The 27,527-nt window shown below is 36.4% G+C and overlaps 1 protein-coding gene across 1 annotated transcript in view; it reads right to left on the minus strand.

Moving 5' to 3' along the window:
* LOC135216243 (SLIT-ROBO Rho GTPase-activating protein 1-like) overlaps window positions 1-27,527 on the minus strand; it is a 179,001-nt gene that overhangs the window by 76,888 nt on the left and 74,586 nt on the right. Inside the window, 4 exon segments of the mRNA XM_064251407.1 lie at window positions 116-244; window positions 5,092-5,313; window positions 6,770-6,935; window positions 10,702-10,885. Coding sequence (XP_064107477.1) covers window positions 116-244; window positions 5,092-5,313; window positions 6,770-6,935; window positions 10,702-10,885 — 701 coding nt within the window.

Consider the following 27,527-nt stretch of genomic DNA (forward strand, 5'->3'; position numbering starts at 1 on the left):
AATTTTGTAATCAACTTATCATGAAATTTCAAAATAACATTGAAAGGTTATTTTAAAACTACTATATTCAAGGTAAGAGATGCCATTAACTAACATGTAAATATCAATTACTCACATCAACAATGTCCGACAGATCTTCAACAAAGTACTTGTGGATTGCAGCATTGGCAGAATCCATAGAGAGAATGTATTCATTGCGAGCTTTTAGGGCCTTCAATTTTGCATCCATATATTTGTTGCTCCGCTGAAAGAAAGATAATTCTTTTCATTTCTAAGGAAAATTGACAAATTACTGCCCAAAAATTACAAATTCTAAAAGTAATTTGTATTTTTCCTAAGATACATAAATGGAGTTACTTCCTTAACCCCTTTGGGACCGTGATGTTTCTACGATGTCATGGAGGGTGCAGTGACACTCCCCGTGACATATATACGTTGTCATAACTCCATAGCGCAATAGGGAAGCTCGTAGTGTTGGATTATGTCTCCTATTAGTTTTTGCAGGCGTGGGTAGGCTGTACTAACACACACTAAGCTCCTCCTACTTTTTTTTTTCATCCAATAGTGGAAATTCTTGGCTATGACATCATAGCCTGCTCCAATAAGTTGGAAATCCTTGCTATGTCTAGCCTGCATAATGAGCACTCCTGGTTGTTCATGCATGTTTTTTCACCAGTTTCTTTGTTTTCTCTGATGATTTTCTTTTGTTTTCTCAGCATTTTTACTGCAAAACCATGAGTGAGAACAGTGATATCTCTTCCGAGGAATATGTTCCTTCTGAGGAAGAGTATGATAGTGGTGATGAGCTCTCAAGTGATGAAATAAGTGATAATGACGTGGAAGAACGAGAGGTAGAAGGTGGGTTTACACGTTACCAACATATTAGAGGATCATCGTTCAACAATGTTGCCAGACTTACGTGACGTTTTTTCAAGGATAAATTGAGTGCTTGGGGATGCACTTTTCCTTACGACTGGGGATGCACTTCTCCGTATGTCTGGGGATCCGTATGTCTGGGGATGCATATGATTTTTTTTATGATAACGTGATGAAAACTCTTTATTCATGGGCTTATGAAAGAGCTGCATTATTTTTTCAAGAAAATACCCAGAAAAAAGGGAAAATTCATGGATTGATATGGCGAGAAGTAAAAGTAAATATTATTTATATGTATAGATGTATAGTATGTGTGTATACATATACATACACATGTGTAGTATATATGACTTCACATTCATTTCCATCAATATTTAAAGCAGAATAGATATTAGTATAACCTTTTCTTTCAGGGTTAAACAGACTCTACGGTAAGTTGGGAAAATGTGAGATGCAGCATCTCGCCGATTATGAGACGTGGTACCAAAGGGGTTAAGGTGCATTTCAGCTATTTTGACTCAAAAATAAATACCTATCACTTGGGCCTATGACATGTCACAAACTCCTGCAGTATACTTCTTCTTACCCAGTTTTTGAACCAACCTCTGCAACTGATCTAATGTTCTTGCTGGGGATAGATCGACTACCAGAGGGGCAGCTCTGAAGAGGGTAAATATATATATATATATATATATATATATATATATATATATATATATATATATATATATATATATATATATATATATATATATATATATATATGTATATGTTTAAAAGCTAAGGACTACATTTTGGTGGACTGACTCGCACCCTTATCAAGCGAAATATATGGTGGGAGATATACCCTTAGGTGGTGCCTGGGGTCATCTATAATCCCCAGAGAAAAAGAATGTAAAATGAAAATTTGTTGTTCATCCTATTTTCAATGCAATGTGATTTTTTCTATTTTCAGGAAGTTACTTCAACATAGCAACATACCTCGAGTTACTGACCTTCTAAATAAACTAAAACACAAGAAATAGTTTGTCTCTCGGGTTTGTGAGCCTTTCAGAACATACTGCAAAGGTAGGCCATGTATCATAGCAAATATGAAAACCTTTCAAAATGATGTGTACAGGTGGTTTTTATAGCAAAGAAGGGTTGGTTTGACGGTTTGGGGAATGGAGATTAGGATGGCCAGAGCAAAATTTGCAGAAAAAACCATTTCTAAAAAATTTTCTAAAGCATGCTTTTATTTCAAAATGCACTACAAAGTATAAAATAAAACTTTCTGTGACCCACAATATTAATGGTTACTTACACCTAAACATACGAGCATGTGGTGCATACTTTCTTAACTTCCATACAATTCTATACAGAAATATTTAAAACTGAGAAGCTTCCGAAAGCAAGATTTCACAGCACGGATATTTGGGATTAAATCTCGCTACGTACTTAGTGATGATGTAAATTGGTTAAGACCTGAAGAGGTCTGTGAAAGCAATGAAGGCAGTAAAGTTATTGTTATCAAAGAACAGCGAAGTTTTTCTTAAATACCAGAGAGGAACTTATACCTCTGACATCATGCGCTCTAGCCTGCTCAGACTCAACGACAGAACCATCAAGAGATGAGTAAGCCTGTTTGATCGCCTCACAGATCCAGTTACATGATAAGAGAATGATTGGAAACGTAGTGAGAGCACCTTCCCAAAAAAATAAGCCCGTTCAGTGAGAGGTTGTTGGATCTGACAGAAAACAGAGGTCTTCTCCCCAAATTTACTACTTTAATGAGACTGGTCTATTTAGGAATTCCCTACCACAGAACATTCAAGTGATGGTGGGGAGTCGGGATGTATGTTGCCTGAAGAAGAGCAAGCAAAGGACTTTGGCACTTTGATTTGCCAACACTAATGGTTTCCACTGTCACAAGCTCTGTGTTGCTGGCATTGCTAAACAGCCACGGGCAATAAAGGACATTAAGTATTCACTACTGGTCCATTACTATTCATCACAGAAGGCACGGTTCATCAAAAACATTATTAAATCATATCTGTTCAACCATGCATTTAAGGAGATATGGCACCATAAGGAAAATGGTACCCTTATAATCCATCCAAAATGTGTCAAGGCTGTCATCCTGATGGATAACTGAGCTGTGCACAGTTAGAGCAGATGACAGAAAATGGGTGGATCAATTGCATTTTCCTCCTCAAGAACACAGGGAATTATTTATACCACCAAGAGGCTGTACAGAACATTGCTTTTAAATGAAGTTGTGGTCATCTTTGAGGATGAAGACAGAAAGGATGCCAGAGGAAGGATGACACTTGAAATTCTAAATAAGTAAAAAAAAACTTGCAGTCTGCCATTTTCAACTTGGCTATAGCAAGGAAGGCTCTGAAACAGTCATAATTGACCAAAGCATGGAGGAAGGTGCTGCAGGATGCTGAAGATATTCAGGGCTTTTGTGGCATCAAATCCAGCTTTTCAATATTACCAACTTCCAAAAGGTGAAGAAATTTTGACATCAGCTGCTCACAGATGATGAAATTATCCTTAAGGTAGTGCAAAGTCAGGAGATGTTACAGAGCCATTCAAGACAACAACAGAGTTCTCAGACCTCAGGCCACACACAAGGCAATGACATGAGTGGGTTGATAAACTTCCCCCTGAATGAAGCCTAATAAACCAGGAAGCTTTGATGTACTAAAGACCCCTTAGGGAATTATGAAATATTATTGGCCAGATGCAACTTCATTAAGAAGGCAGTCTAAAATAGACTCCTCCTTCTGACCAGCATTGCTCACCAAAACCTGGCCTCTTTGGTGCTTGCTCCCCCCATGCAACTTCCATCACCTTCATACCCATAAGCCTGAAACATCAATGTCTAATGGTAGTCAGTGATTCTTGTGACTAAAATACTAGCTAGGATATGCTGTAAAGTGCTTTACATGAAATTACACTGCACTATAGGCTATGCAAGTTGGCCTCATGGTATCCAATTGTGTAGGTTGCTGCCAGTCATTGTTACTTAGCAGAAGGCACAGACCCAATGAACTGTCCTTAAAGTTGAGGTGCCAGTGTGCATAGCAGTCCCTGGTTATCAACACCGGTTCTGCTCCTAATAGCGTGGAGATAAATGAAAATTGGCAATAATGACGCAGATCCCCGGGCCTCGGCACTGATCCTTGGTTATTAGTGCCGATAACCAAGGATTGGCATCGATAAGCAGGGACTGGTGCAAAAAATTCAGTTATCATCATAGCTATAGAAGCGTCATAAAACTGGACCGTCGATAACAGAGGCCACACATAAATGGGGACTGCCTGTATACATATTCACCATCATCTACAATACTTGAGACAAAAGGGTTTCTGTATAACTTAACTCTCATGTCTTGCCTGTGCTTTGTCTCCCACAAATCTTAACACACCTGCTGCTTCCCTACTTATAATTCTTATCCAAGTAGTTCTGGGTGTTCCAATTCTTCTGATGCCTTCAGAAACCTAGCTGACACAGGTATGAACTATTCTCCCAGATCTTACACACAAGATATGTCCAAGCTATCTATAACTTTCTCTCATCATTATCTCATCTAGGTTACATATGGAACTTTGGTAATAGTCCTTTATAGAACCATTTCTCACTATCCTGCTATCTGACTCTTAATAATCTCCTTAAAATTTTATTATCAATTGAATAAACTCTATAAGACATAGTTTCATAGCAATACCATTAAATATATATATATATATATATACAGCAATACAAATGGTGCTAGACTTTAAAGTATAATCTTACTTTCATATGCAGTCTCAGTCCAATAGGCTTCCAAATCTTACTTTGCATGCCCATTGTTTGATCTGCCTTCCTACTAAAGAGAATCTGTAGTGGATTTGTTATTTCTAAATATGTGAAGAACTAAACTTCAGTAAGCATTCCTCCATCTAATGTTATTTCACCCATAGAGGATACTCGTTTTTCTTAAGAAATACGTATTTTGAATCCCACTTTCTAGAAACATATATGATGCATTCTAGTGGGCAAGCTTTTCAAATTTTGTGGTGATTTGCTGATTAAAACAGTTTCATATGCATAGCCTAAGCATGTTAACTTTCTATTGTTACTCCATTCTAAATCTTTCCTTCCATCTCTAATCACTAGTGAGAAGGAAAACTGTGTAAGTGTGTGTAAATTCTTTTTCCTTGCAACTGAAGTGAGTCACTGTCTTACCTTTTGAATTTCCTTCTCAATGACTTTGAACTTTTTACTTTTCTCCAACTTTTCTTTGGGGATCCCTTGTTCTAACTTGGACCGCTGAGCCTCAAAGTTCCTAAGTTTTGTCTCAGCATTCTTGAATTCAGTCTGGTATGTGTGGTATGTCCTCATCGTAGTATGTAGCTCATGAAGCACCTTCAACAACTCTTCATGGCTTTCGTAGCCGATTTCCCGACACTGAAGTTAGAGGAAGGAACTTAGGCAAATGACAGTTAAGTCTTACAATAATGCTTTAAATTGTAATGTACTGAAATCATCATTTACATGAGAATAACACAAAACTATACATTAAAGATGTAATGCTAAGTTAAACACCAATTTGACTATTTGACTACCTAAATACACTGAATTAGCAAGATATATATATAAAAAAAATTAAACAGCAATGCACAGTCTTGTTTGAGTGGGCCATTCATTATGGACCAGCATAAGGGGGAAGTGTAAAAAACTTTTTAAAGGAGTGGACCTGGTACTCAAGAAATGTACATAAAAATATTGGGGATTATTGTAATTAATAAGTTATCTAAAGGTGAGAAAATTCCACACAGGGTAACATTATCATTCAAGATGAAAGGGAAAACCAGGAATTGACTTTAAAGACTAGAACACAATTATGAGTAAATTCTCTGTCATTGGGTAAAAGCAGACTACCCTAGTCCCCCCTCATTTATCAATTAACATTTAATAATTGATAACAAAGCAAAGCACACAGTAACAAAATGTGCATTCTGAGTATATTTTTCTTAAAGCCCCCTAATCTGCTACACATGGTATTAAGAATTTTACATATGTCACTGTATCTGCTTTAGCCTAATGGACAGAACAACATAAACATAATCTCTCAAAACAGGAGTATACTTGTCATCAAAGTACTCCTGATTTTGAGTTAAAAGCTCAAATAAGATTAACTGCCAATCACTACCCAGTTACTAAACATTTTATCTACAAGGACTTTGAACATTACCTTCCTGTTCAACGCTTGCACATACTACATGATAATTCAGTTAAATAATTTTCTTAAACTTCTGATTCAAGGATCAGTTTTTAGGAATTTGGAATATGCATATATAGCAAAGTCCAAATTCCAAGCATCTATTTCTCAGCATGTTATTTTTCATAGTTTCCTCTCACTGTACCTGATATGAAAATTTTCACCAGCAATCATAAGTTTATTTTAGCAAAAAAATATGTACCTTAAAAATAAGCCAAATAACAACTACGTACTTGATTAGCATAATGCCTCAAAAAGGAGTTATTAACAATTTTATTTAATATTTTTAATCAATATTCTCTCCACCTAACTGTCGTTCTGAAGGAAAACAAAATTAGGTCACAAAATAAGTTACATAAAATAAAGCACAATAATTATACTAAAATTCATATTTTGCAGTGTTCATAGCTAACAAGAAAAATGTACCAAATTCCTAACATCTGATTATTTAAGGTCATAATGTGGAAAAAATGTCTGTGACACAATCTACAGTCATTCTATGAGTTCAGAACTGAATTGCAGATGACAAACCACCACCCACAAGGTGCAGAATCACATTACTACTTGACATATTTTCTTATTTGACAGAAACATCAAAATTATTCTGCATTTCTTTTAAAGGGAAAACATCTGGGCTCTTACTCTCTTGTAAATTCTGGTGACATCATCTTGAACCTGAGTGAATCTTGGAATGATGTTGTTCAGGTACACATCTGCCATGGCCATTTGATCCCTTGCATCTTTCTTGGTCTGTGTCATTAGTGAGTTCCAGCAACTGTAGACACTGAACAGGTGCAGCTGTTCCCTTCTGAAAAAAGAGCTAGTGTAATAAAACATGAAAGTTACAAGACACCTTACACTCTCAATCCTGTCACCATCTCAGTTGATGTGCACCTCACTCACTATGTACAGTTAAGTTTACATGGCTGGGAAACATCCTGCTGGTATTTGAAAAAGTATCAACTCAATCAATCTCACCCTCCTGAGACTATTCAACATGCTTCTTGCCTTCCTCCTTGGAATAATTTTACATTATATTATTCTCTTATATTGCAAAAAAATTCTTACTCCTTCCTACAACCAGTCTACAGGATGTTAACAATATTGTCTTTTCTTGAATCAGATCTCTCTTGACAATACAATCAACCAATCAAATGTGTCATGAAACTCAACTTGTCCATTTTCTGGTTTATTACAAAAGTGCAAAATAGGGGTGCTTGTTGAGACAGTTTCCTCATGAATTCCCCTTGTCAATCTCTCCCTCACTTTATTTCACACAAACTCCATGCACACTGATAACCAAGTATGGTTTTTCATAAGTGATATAAAAGATCAATATAACAATGTACGTACGTAGTCATAGTAAAGATGATACAGAGGTCACTGGAGCATGGTCATAAAATGCTTCACATACAATAACATTTTGGTATTTTTTGATACTGTACAGTTGACCCCTGCTATTCCTGGACTTGCCTATTTGCCAATTTTTCTACAGGCTGTATACTACCCATTATCTGCGGAAGTCATATCTTCATATAATTTTCGTGACTAAATGCTCTTTTTAAATTGGCGATTTATGGCACCATAACATACCAAGTTCCGGTTATTGGAGCAATAAACAGGTTGTCGGGACCATTAACAAGATATCGGTGCCACAAGTGCCATAAATCACCAAGTTTTGGTTAATGGCGGTTTTTGCTTATCAGCACCCTGCCGAGAATCGGCGGGGTGCTAAGCGAAAACCGCCATTAACTGAAACTTGGTGATTTATGGTGCTTATGGTGCCAAGTTACGGTTAATGGTGCCTCTGTTAGGCATATTATGGCACCATAACTCTATTATTGGCACCTTATGATGCCAATAACCTTAACCTGGACCGGTATGGCGCCAAAAATTGACTATTTTATGGCGCTGGACAAGGGCCATAAAACCGGATCACCATTAACCAAGTCTGCCAATAACTGGGGACTGCCTGGACTCAGGTATGAGCATTTTTTGAAGTTTCTTGTTTTAACTATCAAAATAGGTAGTTCTAAGCATTTTCAGAGGGGTTTTAGGTATATTTGTAGATTTTAACTATTTGGGATGGGTTCTGGTACCCATCCCCCATGAAAATGGGGTATCTACTGTATATCAAAATAGGGTCATGGCAGCATATTTGACATGTGTTCTCATATGTTCTTTCTTTGTCACAAGGACAGAATGTGTAACATATATCACTTTATTATTGAAGGAGTTACATATTCTGTCCTTGTGACAAAGAGAACATATGAGAACACAAATGTAAAATATGCTGCAACAGAGCTCCAGAGCTCATTTTGATAGTACATACTGAAAAATACTGAAATGTTTATATGTGAAATATTTTAAGATCATGTTCCAGTGACCTCTGTATCATCTTTAGTATAACTATGTCTGTCTAATACATACCCTGTTTATAAAAACACATTTGAGCAAGGAAATTCCCATTATAAAATTGCTGAAATATTTACAAAACTGCAGTAACTAAATATTACTGCATTATGCAATGATAAATTATTTTCAACTTCACATCTTTATTCTATAAATAAATTCTTACTACAAGGGACACAAAATTTAGCTATAAAAATCAAGATTGTCTTAACCTCCCTCAAAGACTCCATCACAAGAGGAAGACCAGTGCCTCTCTATGGCAGTACGTAACACAAGTTCAAGGAAAACTGTCGTCATTTTCCAGACAAGGTGTTGAGGATGGAAAGAGAGCGAACAATCCATGGGTTACATAAGGTTTTTACTTTTTGAACCCTCTTGTCATTGACGTTCCTTGAACCCTTAGCTATTGAAAACCTCTGATATGAGAGTCCATACTAGTGGAGTCTCTTGCTATGGTTCTTTATATATTGCATGCAATAGGAACTTTTTTGTCATAAGAACCCATTGCTCCCAAAAACATTAATCTTAATCTCTTGCTAGAAGTTCTGTTAAAGGAATGCTGTACTATAGGCATTCCTTGTCACAGAAAACCTTAGCAATAGGAGTCTCTTTAAGAACCCCTGGCCAGAAAGCCCTTTCCTACAGGAGTCCCTTGCTATACTATTTCTTACACATTTCAACTTCTACATACATGAGGTTTACAGCAGTTCTGTCATTTTGTACCCTAACACTCATATATCTACAAAAAAATAAACAGAACACTTTGTTTTGAACAAAAATAATTATTAGCACTGCCATTGCCATTTACAGAATGATGCGAAAACTGAATGTGTATTAAATTCCTGAAAATAATTTTTTGAATTTGAATTTGCAGAAAATAATTATCTAAAAACACTCATTTGTAACTGAGATGTGATAGAGTATTGATTTAATATGTATTATTATTACGAGCTCGATGGTGAGCACTATGCTACACTGGAACAGGAGGGTGGATGTGTCATGTCTTCCCTACACTTCCGATCCCTTACCTACTCCGCTCCCACCCTGGGGTGAACAAACAGGTTTGCAGCAGGGAAGTGGATGTGTCATGTCTCCCCTACCTTCCCAATCCCCTCCCTATCCCATCCCCACCCAGGTTGGACCAACAAGATCCACTCAAATCTTATTATCATAGATATTGTATTCATTCAGGCACACATTCATGGAGCAAGCCAAATGGCCAAACTATTATGAGAAACAAAGAAACAGAAGTTGTGAGGTCATATGATAAATTCTATTCATGTAGCTATCATAAAATAATGATGTAATAACTGGCTTAAAACTGATGAAAATTATGTAAAAAAAAATGTGGAATGGGCACTTCACTGATGGCTAGAGCTCCCAGGAAAAAGTGAAACACTAAACTAATGACAAATTACTTCTAGATAAAAGTTAAAGACACTCTCTACTGATGGAAATAAATCCTAGGAAAAACAGTAAAAGACCATCTATTTATGACAATAATTGCAAATACAACAGTAACAGCAATAACTTCCCAGAAAAGCCAAGGGGGAATTTGGAATTGCAAAGTACCAGACACTTATCTTAACCATAAGATAAAAAAGACCCGCTCCATATTATTTGCTATTTAAAAACAAAAGAATTAAGGTGGGTGTAATTTTTAAAAAACTAGCAATAGATGCAAGAGAATATGTGTGTGTGACTGGAGAGAGAGAGAGAGAGAGAGAGAGAGAGAGAGAGAGAGAGAGAGAGAGAGAGAGAGAGAGAGAGAGACTATTTCATCTTTAATTTTAATATCATTTCAGTAATACTATTCCATTTGAACCCAATTTAAATGGAATAGGGCCAAAGGGGCCACTGACTTGAAATTCAAGCTTCCAAAGAATAGTGGATTAAAAAGAAGTTTTTCAGCAACTTTGGAAAGCACATGGAGAATAGAAATTGGCCTTAGTTACTGTAGTCTGCAGATATGCCACTCTTTGGAACAGGCACACTACTATTATGCTATCAAGATTATCCAAATTTTTCCTTTTCTTAACATTCCTAGAGTGAAATGCAAATTTTGTAAAAACAGGTTCAGAAATTTAAAGTTTGTGTATGTATGTCAAAATTTAATGCATGTAAGTTCCAGGCACCATCAGAAGGAATGCAATTGCACTCACTTTATTTTCTGTTCCTTGTGCCTGGCGTGCAGAGACTTGGAAAGCTTGTCGAGCTTGGTGGCATAGTCCTGGTGTAGCTCAGCCCTCCTCCGGAACCACTCCTGCAGCTCCACCACCAACGCTGTCTGAGTGTCGACCCGTCCATCTAGGGCCCGCAACTGTTCATTCAACTGCGACCGCAATTCTGCAAAGGCAATCATGGCAAGGGTTAATATAAAGTTCTAATGGATAACAAGGCAACACAAACAATAGTACAAAATTCTACACGAACAATACTGACAAGGGTTAGCATAAAATTCTACAAGGACAATACATACATAATGAAAAAAGTCAGTATAAAATTCTACAAGGACAACATAGTAACAAAAGATAATAGTGTAACTTTCTGCAAGGACAACAATCACATGGGTAAGTGTAAATTTTTACAAGGAATGTGAAATCCTTCTGGATAAAGACAATAGCTAATAATTCTAGGAAGAAAATGTAGAAACCGTTAAAACCAGGAAAGCAAAATTTCAGAAAAAGACAATGGATCATACTTTAAACATAATGGACTGTATTTATAGATGCATCAATCATAAAAAAAACCCTTAGTGATTAACTCTAAATCACCTTTTGAGCTAACATACGAAATGTAAGAGATTTTAGGTAAAACAAAAAGCCTATGCAGTAGTATTATGTCTCTATAAACAGTGGCATTTTCTTTCCCAAATCTCAAGCATAACACAAAGAATGGATTTTGAGTTCTTGAAAAATTAAGTATTGTACATGTGTACATTTGTGTGTGTTCTTCATCCTTCATGTAACTCAAAATGCTCTTAAATGTTTGTATACAATTATCTTATTCAATGATAACCACAGTGAATGGGAAAGACAACTATTTTATCATAATTAAAAACTTTTTATGCAACATGTGACAACTGGAGCAAAACAATTTAAAAGAAGATGGATAGAGAACCTTTGGTACAGTGCACCTCGTAAGGCACACTGTAATATTACCCATGGCTCAGTTCAAAATATCTTGAAATATGTCAGCCCTTTGGGAATGATTGGACAAACTAATCTCATGTGATTGACAATTGTTGTTACCACTTATCAGTCAATCAAGCAGTTCTTTAGAAGGAGGGGATGTCACACTGTGAGTTCACAGAAAAGAATTTTGGATCTTGTAAAAGTAAATCATGGAGGCAGAATGTGCCTGCCGACTTATTACAAGATGCACTCTAAAATGTATGTGTAATAAATGACAAATTACTGTAATATATTCCAATATACCTTTTTACTGTTACTTTGAAGAATGTGTGAACGTCTGTATACCCGGGTAAATGCTGTCACTAAAGTACGAACCATTTTATTCTTAGTATTTTAAGTGGATACACAATTACATATATACTGTATGTATATAAAGGTTTTTTTGCCATGAAGGAAAAAAATGAAAAAGTATGTATATGTATATGTATATTGTATATATATATAATATATACTAAAATATATATATTATATACATACATATATACATATATATATATATATCTATATATATATGAATATATATATATATATATATATGTATATACACACACACACACACATATATATATATATACGTTCTATATATAAGATATATCTGGATTATATTTTATAATATAATAATATCTGATCATCTATAATATATGTACATTATGTATATATGTGATATCATGTATATATATGTATATGTATATATATGTATGCTTGTATATGTATATATATAATTATATATAATATATCATAATATATATATATATATATATATATATATAATATATGGTACCCCCATATTCGTGTTCTCCGTATTTAAGGACTCACGCATTTGCAGATTTCTCTCAGGAACATATCCCCCTATTTTTGGGGGGAAATTCACCTATTCGTGGTCTTCTTCTATGAGAAATATCCACAAATTCCTGTTTTTTTATCAATTTCATCACGAATTTTTAAAACGGGGGGGTGCCGATCCATTCGCTTGTATATGTATATATATAAATATTATAATTATATATCTAGTTATATACTATATATATATATATATATTAATATTTAATAATAAATATATATAAATCTATATATATATTAAATCTTATTATTATATATATATAGATATATATATATCATATATGTGTGTGTGTGTGTTGTGTGTGTGTGTGTGTGTGTGGTGTGTGTGTGTGTGTTGTGTGTGGGGTGTACAGATGAGAAAAAAAAAAAAATTGCCGATAACCGAATATCTGCGATTTATGGGGCTTAAGGAAGGCGCCGATAACCAGTTAATGGTGCCTCTGTATGTATTGGCACCATAACTATTATTGGTAGCAATAACTGAAACTGGTGCATTACGACACTGAAAATCGCAATTTTCGGCGCTAGAGAAGCCCTATGAAACTGGATTGCCGATAACTGGGGAGGACTGCCTTATATGCGTATACGTAAAGTGTAAAAGTGTTGTGTGTTGAGAAAGACAGATATAAATACATATAAAGAAACGAAAATGTGCTCCTATAAAAAGGGGTTAAAAAGGTTGTATTGCATGCGCATATCCCATAGACTTTACAAAGAACATCCGGTTCCATTTTGTAACTCAAATGTTCATAAAAATTTCCCTCGAGACCTGCCTTATGTTCAGAAACTGAAAACAAACACAGCTTGCCTGAAATAATCTAATAATAAAGAATAATAATTCGAAAGCAAACATTTCAGCTGTTACATTTATGAATAATCTTATGAGTGGGTATACTGCATTTTCTTCTTCCTTCAATCAAGTATGAAAAAAAAAAATTTTCTGACAAGAAAAAATGGCATTAATCTCTCTCGCCCATTTCTGTTCCTTGTGTTAAACATCTTAACACATATATACGTATCTGCAACGATATACAAGAGCAGCATGAAAACAGAAAAGCCTGATACAATGCTGTCAAGTAAGACACTGATCCAACACCTTGTTGTTCGATTAAGCTGTTAATTGTCAGCACAGCTCTAGCTCCTAGAGCAGCCCCTAGGTTCAAAACCTATTGGAGACGGAGGCCTTTCTCCCACTGAGCCAAAATCGACCTGATCTGCGCATGGCATCACTCTGTGGAGAAGTAAGTCTCCCCCCCCCCCCCCCCCCCAGTTGTTTGTTATTCCTGTTGCTGAAGACTGAAGCATAAATGGTGACGAGGTTGTGTGCGACGACTCATTTCTGTGGTTTTATTACGTCTGGGTTTGTATATTTATTTTCAGTAGTTCGTTTCCAAAAACAAGCCCCAAGATCAGTCATCTTTTATTTCTTATTTCAAAGAGTGCAAAAATTAAAAACAAGTGGATCAATATTTCCAGGATTAAGGGCTACTTCAGTGATTGAATTGCAAGTATAAGCAGTTCAAATGAGTGAGAAATGCATTACAACCAATGACTAAAAATAAATGATCAGAAACAGCAGTTCAGACATAGGAGGCATATACATTACCAATTCTACAACTATCCATCAGAAGATAAGGAAAGTGTGTGTGTGTGTGTTTTCAATACTTGCTTATGAATGATAAGTACATCTAGTGGTTATAATTTACTTTTTATGAACAATACACATGATAAATTCTCAATATAAATGCTGTCATTTTTATTATCAGCGACGACATAAGAATAGCTATGCAATATTTAAGTTATCAATTTTGTAGAGTGGTCAATCATGTTTTGTTCTTGTATATTACTAGAATTTATCCCTTTTTTCTTCTTTAGGTCTTGGCCTAATATCATCAATTCAAAACGCAGCAGACATAAAAGAAAAAAAAAGTGTAGAATGAAAGAACATATAAAGAACAGCAGCTGTGCAAACATACATTTGCACATACAAAGTCGGGGCTTCACCAAAAAGCAGTCATGTGCACCGCCCGTGTGCGTATGACGCTTTTGATGAACATTCCCTAAAAAACCCCGGCCCTTTCCCTCCCTTCAAGTGATACCAGTCTACCACCTCTTAAAAATGATTTCTTGCGACTCCCAACGCCAGGTTCAAAATGAGCAAAAATACAAAAGCCTTCGATGAAACATACAGACTTCAGGAATACAAAAAAATGCTTCACTACGGAGAGTAGTATTTAGTAGATTTTTATGAACTCTTGAAAATAAATTGACACTACTAATTTTTATGCCCTGTAAACCATTTTTCCTTATCTTTGTCCCAGTTGGCTGGGCATGGACATGGGTCTAACCAGGTCTCTTACTCCCTTTTGGAATCTTCCCATAATTACTGGCTGGATTGTGCAAGTGCCACGCTGGTATGAGGGCACATTTACTTATCAAAACGAACCATACCTTTCACTTGCTTCTTTACATAAGAATTTTTGTTACTTAAAACAAGTATAACTTTATGTAAAAAAATATTAAGCCACAAATACTATTTAACATCCAGTTCACTTGACTTCAAAAGTAACTTACACCCAAGGGAATTATAACTGATAAGCACTTACAACAGGAAATAGAATAGAGCATTTAGGGCAGAGGCCAAGTGCTGGGACTTATGAGGTCAGTCTGTACTGAAACGGAAAATATATACAAATACCCCTTTCGGAATGAAGTCAGTCAAGAGGCCAAAGTTTTTTTTTCTTAATTTGGGGCAAATTAAGAAAAAAAAATACAGATCACAGGACCAGTGGTGCAAGGCGAGGCATGTAACCGATGGACCGTTGTTACTCATGACCTAATGGTAATGGCATTTGAATATCCAAAAGAAACATGTTCGAATGTTGAATTCAAGACGAGGACAGAGTAGAATGAATACCCAAATACACCCTACTTTGATGTGTGTGTGTGTGTATGTATGTATGTACGTGTATATATATATATTATATATATATGTGTGTGTGTGTGTGTGTGTGTGTGTTTGTGTGTATGTATATGCTGCAAGGTCAAAGTAGAAGATACAGAAAACTTCATCGAAGGTAACTTACAGTTCTAAATATTTATCTCTGTGCGGCCTTTTTGTTTTGTGTGCGTGAACTCGTTTCAAGGCATTAAAAACCCAACCATAAACAAGACCACGGGCAAACATGGAGCCCCACCATCTGTACGTCGAGCCACTGCAGGAATGAAACCGCGGAGAGCAAAGAAAAATAACAGACAGTACACAAATCAACCTAAAATAAGCGATCAAAGGATTGCATGACGTCACCAATACGCGACCAAAGGGGTTGCATGACGTCACCAAACATGTTTGCTACGTGAAAGGTAACGTTGACTGATTCACATCATCAACTGCATTATATATACTTAAAAATCACAGTAGATGCACCCGATTTCGCTACAGGCCCCAACGATGCTTGAATAAACACGGGAAAGTGCTTGGTTGGGACTGATCATTTGCCAGTCATATTTCTGTGGTATTGTTTTTTGGCTTTTTTATGATATTATAATATATATATATATATATATATAATATTATTAAATATTATATATAATTAATAATGAGTCTGATCTCGTCAGCGTGATTCATATATACGCATTAAGCTACAAATGTCCTTTAATCTTTAATATGATTCGCTCCACCTCGGAATTAATATATTTTCATATAAGTATGTTGACCGAAAGGGAAATTTTTATTTTTAGTTGATAATAATTTCGTTGGCTCCCGGGCGCGAACCTAAGAACCAAGAAATCCTTTAACCACACAGGTTATGGCGCTCCTGGGTACGTCCTGATTTCTTGGTTCCTAGGTTCGCGCCAGGGAGCCGACGAAATTATTATCAACTAAAAATTTCCCTTTCGGTTAACATATATAAAATATATTAATTCCGAGGTAGAGCGAATTAGATATTAAAGGACACTGTAGCTTAATGGGGGGCATGTATTATATATATATTATTATTATGATATATATAATTATTATATAATAATATTATAAATAGATATATATATATAGTGTGTGTGTGTGTATATATAGACACAAACACAGTCATATTGATAAAATATCCCCCTCATAGAATGACTTAAAAATGCAAAATATTTCTGAGTCATTAATACCGTACTACTTTTCTTTACGTCCCAGAGGTCATAACACTGAAAAATAATGTCTCCAGTGTATTTTAAAGCTTCTGTTAAGAACAACTTCCTCTCAACGTTCCCCGGAAATAATATTCTTATTAAGGTTCAATAAGTTCCTCTAAAGGAGCGGTTCTCAACAGGTGGTCCACGGTGACATTTTAGGTGGTCCTTGCACGGGACATTCTCTCTATTAGGTAACAGACTGGAGATTAGTAAAATACTTTTAAATTTATTTTCAATGCAGTAAGAACAGCTTTATCCAGATAACTGACCATTCAATTCATTATATTATTCCTATCAAAACAAGGTGTGATGCGACCTCCAGCTTACTTGGGACGTGTGCAAGATTTTCCCCTCATGCTTAAGTTGTAAACATTACATTCCCAACTTAACATGAATTAATACTCATACAAGAATCATATGAAAAGGACACAAATCAAACAAGTTCCTATAGGTACTACTCTCAGCTCTAAGTGGAAACTCAAAATATTCGAACAGAAACAGCCTAAATTCAGTAAACCAAATAAATTACAACACGCTAAAATCTACGGTCAGTCTTGTTTCACAAAGGACAATTAAAATAGATACACTTTATTTTATTAGAAATAATTTTTATGTAAGGTTTAAGAAGCACATTATTAATTTTTTACATTTTCATTCTAATAAATAAACCATGAATATCCTTTCCTAAAATTCGTGTATCTTTAACTCAATCCGAAACACCTTTTTCTGACCTTTGTTGGCTCTCCGTAGACCTTTCCTATCCCCACGACAAGAACAAAAAGAAAAACAACAATAAAATAGTTTGTAGGCTTACTCCCCGAGTAAGCAAAAGTACAACGACAATCGTCAGGGCGTAATTCTTGTGAAGTCTAAGATGCTTATTGGGAACGCTTTATTGATCGTTAATCAAAAAATAAATCCTCCGCGATATTTCGTTTTATTGGGCTGGTGAGTTGAGAACCACTGCTCTAAAGAAAAGAAAATATTAGAGACCAGCGAAGCTTAGATATGATCACGGGTCCTGGCTATGATAAATCACAAGGTCGGAAGTTCTAACATGAAATTTCACACACACACCGGGAAGATGATAACGAAAAGAATTAATTTACCTAAAAGTGGGAAAATCAAGCAAGAATAAACTTGACCAGAAAATGCAGATTAATTTCGTGACAAAAGGGCGTCACTGAAAACTTAAGAAAAACTGGAGTTCGCTCATTAAAAAATGTGTTGCTATTAGATTATGCTTGCCTTACGCCAACATGTGATTGTAGATCTTAAGAAAACACGACAGGCTTAAAACATGATATGAATAAGATAGTCGTAACAATATTATAAGTAGAAAACACGACAGGCTTAAAACATGATAAAACATTATATGAATATGATAGTCGTATCAATATTATAAGTTAAATGAACGGATAAACTATCAGTAAAAAACTACAGCTAAATTTTATTAAAAGTAAAACACAACCGGCAGAAGAAAAAATCAATAGATAATTTGAAAAACAAACTGCTAAACAACCAACACCCACCCCCCCACCCCACCAAAAAAGAAAGGAAAAGGAAAGGAAAAAAAGTTGAAACCGAATAGAAGAAATGACCAAGAATAAGAGAACGACTGAAGATACTGGAAAATGCGAAAGAAACTGTCCCTGTCCCACCACCAGCATCGAGGGTGATGGGAATGATAAGAATCAGCGCTAGAACCAAAGCCTAAAGAAGGATCCTTCTTAGACCATGGATGGCTTCAACCTTCCACCCATGCAAAGATGCACGGGCGCTAGAAGATTGAAAAAAGAAAGGAGAGGAACAGGAAGCAAAAAGTGCATCTGTAATTGCCCACTTGTGAAGATGATCACTTACAAACCCGTCAACAGAGATAATGGTCAATGCAGCAGTCGTGGTGAGAGACTTAGAAACCCACGAACTCTGATTATGGTAAAGAGGAGCGACCACTGACTGAGCCTCGAGAGGAGCTGGCTGCAGAAGCATCTGTAAGTGATTTAGACGACAGCGTCACCGGCAACGAGCCGCCACTCTCATTATGCGCGGTGGGAACAATCTACCCATTATCATTAAGATAAGTATAGGGAAAGCAAGTACTACTGCGCTACTATTATAGTAATTAAAGGACGTGTAAGAATAGAAAGCAGATGCGAAGGGCGTAGAGACGTCGTATCCACTCCTGAACAATCATCATTAGGAAGGCATCCAGCAATGATTAGGATCATACTGAGATGCACGACAATCATTATTCAAAGGAGGTGCAATCCCTAGAGGTTGGTTCATGAACTCTCCAGTAATCTGGAACTAATCTTTTTTTTTTTTTTAAACTTGCAGGCATCACAAAAGCACTGGTCACCGACGCCAGAAAACATCCTATTCCACGCCATACATAAAATCCTTAACGTCTACACAGTTTATGAAGCTCCTTGAATAAGATTAACGTCACGTGACCACAACCACCACGACGAGGCGCTTCTTCGAATTCGCCCGAACAAAGAAATGAAGCCCCAAGACACAATACAAAAATGACGCAATGCATGAGCAGCTGCGCACGTCCGTAGTTACGAAGAGAAATCACGAACTCATACAGCACACGGACAAACACATTTCTAACCAGCACAAACACAAGACGCACAAATCACGAACATGACTCGCTCACAAACCATCCCGTTCTTGCCCGGCGTCGCTTTCCACCCACAGTTGCAGCTGCAGCTGCAGCACTGCAACCTTACTTACTTGACGAGCGAGATTCCTCCCTCAATCCGCTTCCAATGCAGGTTACGAGATCCGACGGAAAGGGCCCGACTCATTCCCTTACCTGGACCATGGCCCCATGCACACTAACAAATTGAAAGGAAAGTGGGTATGATTCGGCTAAAAAAATAAAAGTGAATAAATAAATGAAATGAAACATAAACAGGTCTCCTAAAGAAAGATCAATTGAAGTCAGGGAATAAATAAGAATGAATAAAATTCCAAAGCCTGGATGTCAACGCCCTACGTGTTACGAGGATTACTGCTTGCAATACCATCCTGATAATGCTCAGGCAATTCGTCACCACGGATTTATCTAGTAGATTTACAGCTCATACCCGCCTTAAGAGTATCCTGCAATACTCGCTCACATTAAATGGTTCAGACGTCGGGGGGGATGAGGGGGGGCAGGAATCGAGCGTACAAAAGGGCACAGGAGCTATAGAACTCCTTTGGAGGTGATAGAAGGACCAGTACTAAAGAATCAAGTAAATGAATAAGTACATGAGTTCCTGCACTGTAACTTACATAAAAGATACGCCACAACAAATAATAATAATAATAATAATAATAATAATAATAATAATACAAGTCTATAAGCATCCTTGAGCGCTCGAGAACGATAATAACATAAAATGGTGTCACAATTTGGCACCGGAAGTAGGGACCCTTCGTACTAGAAAGCGTACGAAAGTTTTTAACTACACCATGTCTATTATTAGTCAGTATTATTCTCTCTCTCTCTCTCTCTCTCTCTCTCTCTCTCTCTTTACTCTCTTCTATCTCCCCTCCTCTCTCGACAAAGAATCAAACTCACAGGCCTGAAAAGAACTCCGTGCATTAGCGACCATAGACGAAGCTTCCTCGGTTTAGTGAACAAGAAAAGAAGTAGAAAAAAAAAGGGTGCCAAATTTTCTTCGGCGTAATCGAGTTTTCTGTACAGCGTATAATGCTATATGGAAATCTCAGTCATGGCCCGGTGGTGGCCTGTGTTGCAGCAACCGCTGGATCATAGCTAACTTTAACCTTAAATAAAATGAGCACTACCGAGGCTAGAGGGCTGCAATTTAGATGTTTGATGATTGGAGGGTGCATGATCAACAGCAACTTGCAACCCTCTAGCCTCAGTAGTTTTTAAGATATGAGGGCGGAGAGAAAAAGTGCGGACGGACAGACAAACATCCGTTTCTATAATAGTGTTCTTTTACAGAAAACTAAAATCAGATCAAAATAGTTTAAACTGAAACCTCTGCAAAGAGGCACTGGATGCGTCAAGGTTGTCAGGAAAACACAAAGCAAATGAAAACGATTCAGTGACGACGAGAAATTAGGACATGAACACAAAGGGCCAACTTACAAAATGGGAACAATGATTTCGTTAAGTATGTGAGAGAGAGAGAGCATTAGTGTTCTTGTTCTATTGTATTTCCTTTATAAGGAGAGAGAGAGAGAGAGAGAGAGAGAGAGAGAGAGAGAGAGAGAGAGAGAGAGAGAGAGAGAGAGAGAGAGAGAGAGAGAGAATGATTCATAACAGATGCCTGTTAACACGGTCACGAATCCACTCGAAAACAATACCCATAGTAGTAATGTAGTACATAAGCAATTACTTTGTTTGTGCGCTCTGACAATACAGATAAAAATCTTACTCTATTTAGCCTTCTGGAGAGAGAGAGAGAGAGAGAGAGAGAGAGAGAGAGAGAGAGAGAGAGAGAGAAACAAGCTGGTTCGTGAGATCTAGGATAAGATACGACCGTGAAGGTTCCCTCTTAATAAAAGCTATTTAACACAAGCCATTAAACAAAAGCTGATCCAATTTAAAGGTGGCCTAATCTCGACCATTCATTTCTTTGACTGAATTAAATATAGGCCACCGAACTAGTCCCCCCCCCCCCACCTCTCTCGCATACACACACACACAAACAAGGCTCAAGAGTATCAATTTCAAAATGGCGTGCTCTAGAACGATTATTTAATTTTTTTTTTAGAGAACAGCGGATTCTATAGAATGGGTCTCTCTCTCTCTCTCTCTCTCTCTCTCTCTCTCTCTCTCTCTCTCTCTCTCTCTCTCTCATCTAACAAAACACGAGGCGAGACAAGAGGCGCCTTGTAATCATTCACAGCTGTTTCTCTAAAGCGAGTAGTAGCAGTAGGAAGGGAGGGTGACGTATAGGGGGAAAAGCCATATAAATAAATGACCACGAAACATGGAGCTGAGGAACAACCATACAAAGTGGATCTCTTGTTCGTTTCTCTCTCTCTCTCTCTCTCTCTTCTCGTCTCTCTCTATCGTCAGTGTTTTGAAAACTCTCTCTCTCTCTCTCTCTCTGTGTGTGTGGAAAAAATCTAATCTATATGGTATGCTTATCTCTTTCTTTGCCGGAAAGTGGAAGTTTTTTTTTCAATAAAAAGTGATACTAATTACCCATAAAAAAGTAACTGAGCCGTGACGTTCTAGGTTTGATTGATTGATTATGGAATTTAGGGCATAGCCCAAGCGCTGGGACCTGTAAAGGTCATTCAGCGCTGCAGCGTTATGTGATAGAATGAAATGGATTAAATGAATGAAGGCGTGAATCAATTAAAATCTTTTATACAACTGATCAATTAAAACTGCAATTAAACATATCTATGATCATATAATGTTACATTCACTCTCACTCATAACAGTTGCGACGCCAATATGGAAATGGAAAAATTGTTAGTTTGCTACTTAAATACCAAATCAGCCTCGACAACACAAGAGAAATGTCTATTTAAACGTAGCAGGCGAAAACACATTCTGGACTAATGTATGTAAATATAACCTAGGGGTTGCAAACAGTTCAAGTGCCATCTTTTGTCACGCAAGAGACTTTGAACGTCCTATAGACTGGAATTCAGCCAGAGTCGTTCTTAGAAGTTCATCAATGCGTGACAGATTGTTAGTTGAAGGATGCTTCACTAGTTCTTTTAGCAACATGAACTTGAACGACAGTCTTGTGAAGATGGACGAATTATTGAAAAGCTTCATTCTTAACGATTTAGATGTTAAACGAGTTGCTAGATATTTTACAAGCATAGTTTTGTATTGAGATTTGTAGTAACTGCATATTTCCGCTGAGTATATTTTTTGTTTTGAACAATGTTTATTTACATATTTAAGTAGGTTGTTGACTTGTTTTATTGTTATTGTGACCTCATATTGCTTTCTTGTGTAAATTGTTTTCTTCAAACTGTTTAGTGCCCTAAGATGACTTTGGAATAAAAATTGAATATCTTAATACCACCACCTTTCATTTTCACGTGAGGATCTCTTATATACTTCACCCACGGGACTATTGTGGAATTAAAGAAAGTATATATATATATATATATATATATATATTATATATATATATATATATATATACTTATATATATATATTATATATATATATATATTACGTATAATAATTTGTCACATAGACCGTGACATATTTTATACTCGCAAACCTTAAGTTACAAATTCGTTTAATATGAAATTCCCTCAACGACCTCGGATGGAACACCTGGCGAACCCGAACCACCGACAGGTTGGAGAACGACGACTTTTCAGCGCCGCTTTCACTCTGCTATCAAGAGTAGTATAAGTTGATGGCGCTTCTGTCGTACATGTGGCTAGCGTCAAATTCACAAATCTTTCAACAAAAATACAGACTACATCCTAATTATTATTATAATTATCATTCCAGTAGATGAAACCTATTCTCATGGAACAAGCACACCAAAAGGGGCCCATTGACTTGAAATTCAAGCTTCCAAAGGAGGTTGGTTTCAGTCTCCCACTGCAGCATTAACTGATCATGATACAGAAGCAGCGATTCTTCATCACCCTGGGGGAGACGCGAACCCGCCACATCTGAGTGGCATCCATGACACTCACCACTATACCAGCGGACCGAAGTATCACAAAAAGCAACGTAGATGAGGCAGACAGACAAACAATAAATAAAATTCTGGCACTAGATCCAGTTACTGCGATGGCGACAGTAAAGGGCCAGAGAAAGCACGCGCATCAACAAATACGCTAAAACGATAAAATAGATTAATGGGTATGAAGCAATCCCCACTCGCTAACAAATACAATGCTGATAAACTCATCGCACGAGAGAGGATGAAATAAACATTGAGAAACAAGAAGCGATACTTTAAAACTCCGAGTACCTATCAACAATGAACTCGCGATAAATAACATTAACAACAATAGAGGTTGATAAAAAAAAACATTTCAAAATCCCACTCACTAAACAAATACAATATACAATGCTGATAAAGAGAGAGAGAGAGAGAGAGAGAGAGAGAGAGAGAGAGAGAGAGAGAGAGAGAGAGAGAGAGAGATAAACATTACCAAAAAAAGTGATACATTAGAACTCCGAGTACTTATCAACAATGAACTCAAAAAATAACATTAACAACAGTAGAGGTTAATAGTAATGATAAAAATAATAAAAAACACATTCCAAAATAAAACTTCACTTCTGTGATACCCGATGCAAACATACTCTCAAATTTGCTCTGAAATCAGTTTATCATTTTTCTAAGCGACCGATCACAATCGAATGACACCACTTAACAGATGTATTGAACATCCCATGAATGCTCATGGAAACGGACTCAAGTCGTCTCTCCCCCGTGGGATCTTCCTCGTGGAGATGTAAAGTATCGAACCTCAGAGAAATGGCCTCTGATGACCTAAGACGTTCCACTATTCCGAGACCCTGTAATTCTATCAGGAAAACCGAGCCTTACCCCGACGTCAGAACTGACGTATACCCTTGATTTTTAATACCCAGTCAGTAACACCAATGGAATCCACAGAGAGAGAGAGAGAGAGAGAGAGAGAGAGAGAGAGAGAGAGAGAGAGCTTGCATTTTGTTCGGGTTGCACCAGGTCCCTTCGTGTGAGGCAACACTAATGTCTACCAGAGTTGCTAGTGCATTTTCCGGTATATTTTGCATCTTCCAATCTTGGATGGTCTGGGATGCAGCTTAGATATTTGTCGAGCTTATTCTTAAACACATCTATGCTCACTCCTGATATATTCCTCAGATGAGCTGGCAACGCATTGAATAGACGCTGCATTGTCGATGCTGGTGAGTGGATTTATGTCCTGTGTGCTTTCCTTATTTTTCCTGGTATAGTTTTGGGCACTATTAATCTAACTCTGCTTGTTCTTTCTGATATTTTTAGCTCCATGATGTTTTCGGCAATTCCTTCTATCTGTTTCCATGCCTAAATTATCATGTAGCGTTCTCTTCTCCTTTCTAGACTGTATAATTTTAAGGACTGTAGTCTTTCCCAGTAGTCAAGATCCTTAACTTCTTCTATTCTAGCTGTAAAGGACTTTTGTGCACTCTCTATTTGTGCAATATCCTTTTGATAGTGTGGGTACCATATCATATTGCAATATTCAAGTGGACTACGAACATATGTTTTATAAAGCATAATCATGTGTTCAGCTTTTCTTGTTTTGAAGTGCCGTAACAACATTCCCATTTTTGCTTTACTTTTACCAATAGAATTGCTATTTGATCATTGCATAACATGTCCCCTATTCATCATCACACCAAGGTCTTTAACTGCTTCCTTATTTGTGATTGTCTCATTATTAGGTCCCCTATATGCATATAGCTTTCCTTCTGTCTCCATAATTATTGATTCAAATTTATCATTAAATACCATCCTATTTACCTCCGCCCAATCATATACTTTGTTAAGGTCTCTTTGTAGCGCGTTCCTATCTTCATCACAAGTAATTTCTCTACTTATTCTTGTGTCATCGGCGAAACTACTCACTACAGAGAGAGAGAGAGAGAGAGAGAGAGAGGAAGCAATCCCTTGCCCATACGTGGTCACAATTTCTCTCTCTCTCTTCTCTCTCTCTCTCTCTCTCTCTCTCTCTCTCTCTCTCTCTCACACACACACACACGCTATATATATATATATATATATATATCTACTATATACCATATATATATATATATATATATATATATAGATATATAATATATATATATATTATTCCTATTGGAAGAGTGGGTTGCTTATCCGCTTATCAATCTGGTAGTCCGAGTTCGCTCCCTGCTACTGCCGGTGCGGAACCAGAGGAATTTATTTCTGATAAATTGTTTACCTTAATTTGACATATTCACACTGTTATTCAGGACATCATATAAAGATCAAAATATCGAGCCTTGCGAATAGTCATCCTAAGTCTTTACATAAAAATTCAAAAACATCAGAAAAATAGGAAGAGACCTATGCTATCCAACCCGTATCATGGATATTTGTTATGACAAAACTATTAAGACCTCCTAGGGAAAATCGGAAAAAAACAAGTATCCTCAACCACTCTTTTTTTTGCCACATTTTATTGGGTTTGAAGCTTTAAACCCTTTTTTAAAATTATTTAATACAAATGCATCCTTCACATATATCAAAATCATGCTTACAAAAAATAGATCCCGAAAAGACAGCAATATTGTATACAAAAATCCATGTATGGATTGTGATTTATTTTACTTAGGTGAGGACCAGTAAAGAATTGAACATCAGATTAAAACAACACAAATACTCAGTAAGAACAGATCAGACTAATAATGTTCTATTTTTACAAAATACATTAGACACAAAGCCAAAAATTGTCACGTTGTAATGAAACTATTTCCAGGAACTTATTAGAATCTCTTTTGATTCAACTAACCTGGGTGAATAATTTTAACAATAATTTTAGGTCAAGGATTATTTTATTTTGAACCGTTAATAAAACACAAGGTCAAGAAGAACTGAAAGATAGAATAAAGAGGATTACCAAGAAGTAGATTTCGATGTTAATCCGTTGACCGTTCTGTGACCTTCCATGCTTATACCAATACCATCTTGAACTGACAGTTCAAGAGGGCATTGCTTATACCCACCATATATATTAGCCACTGTCTCTGTATATCTTTAGTTGTTGTGACCAAGTCTTGGTAATCAGACGAAAGACTTAATATTATCAGTGTGTTTTGCCATTATATATTATTGATATATATATATATATATATATATATATATATATATATAATAATAATTCGAATACCACGGGAAATGATAGTCAGTAATCCAAGCGCTTTCGTCTTTATTCAGACATCGTCAAGGAGCTACTGAGTAGCTCCTTGACGATGTCTGAATAAAGACGAAAGCGCTTGGATTCCTGACTATCATTCCCGTGGTATTCGCTTATTTATGAAGTCACGTGCATCTACTGTGATTTTTAAGCATATATATATATATATACGTATATATATATATATATATATTATAATCTAGTATATATATAAATGTATACACACACACACACACACACACTCCACACCACTCCACCACCACACCACAAATATATATATATATAAGTATTATATATAGATATAATATATATAATATATATATTTATATGTAATACTCATATTTAGTACAATATATGAATTATGGCAAAAGATTGAAAACTTCCCGAACAGCGGAATTTGGAAAACTCAACACTGAAAACAAAACATGAAGCCTGAAGAGTAAGACAATTTAACGCAGCACAATCTGACTATCAACCTTCAATTACTGAGGAATTTCATATTTCTGATATGTGAAGGACACAGGAAGGACACATGTCCTGGTTGGACTGGAGTTTTGAGTACAATATTCTGCACCAATGAATATTTTAATGGCAGATGAATCTTGGTGTCATCGTAATTAAAAGATGAAATAGTTGCGAGGGTGAACGAGCAGACCTGCAGGTCGTGTCACTGAAGTTCTTCATCAATTCATATATCTGATTTCTGAAATCTAGTGCCAGCTGAGGCCAATATCAATGCCCAATGTTTCTTTTCTCGCAATATATATCCTGTACAATACGAGTGTTTTTCAGGTCAAAATTTATATTAGACATCGAGTAGAAAAGATTTACTCTTGTACAACGTGTACAACGTAAGTATAACAAAATAATAAAAGTGAATGAACAAAAG

The sequence above is a fragment of the Macrobrachium nipponense genome, chromosome 19 (assembly GCF_015104395.2).
Source record: "Macrobrachium nipponense isolate FS-2020 chromosome 19, ASM1510439v2, whole genome shotgun sequence".
Taxonomy (NCBI): Eukaryota; Metazoa; Arthropoda; class Malacostraca; order Decapoda; family Palaemonidae; genus Macrobrachium; species Macrobrachium nipponense.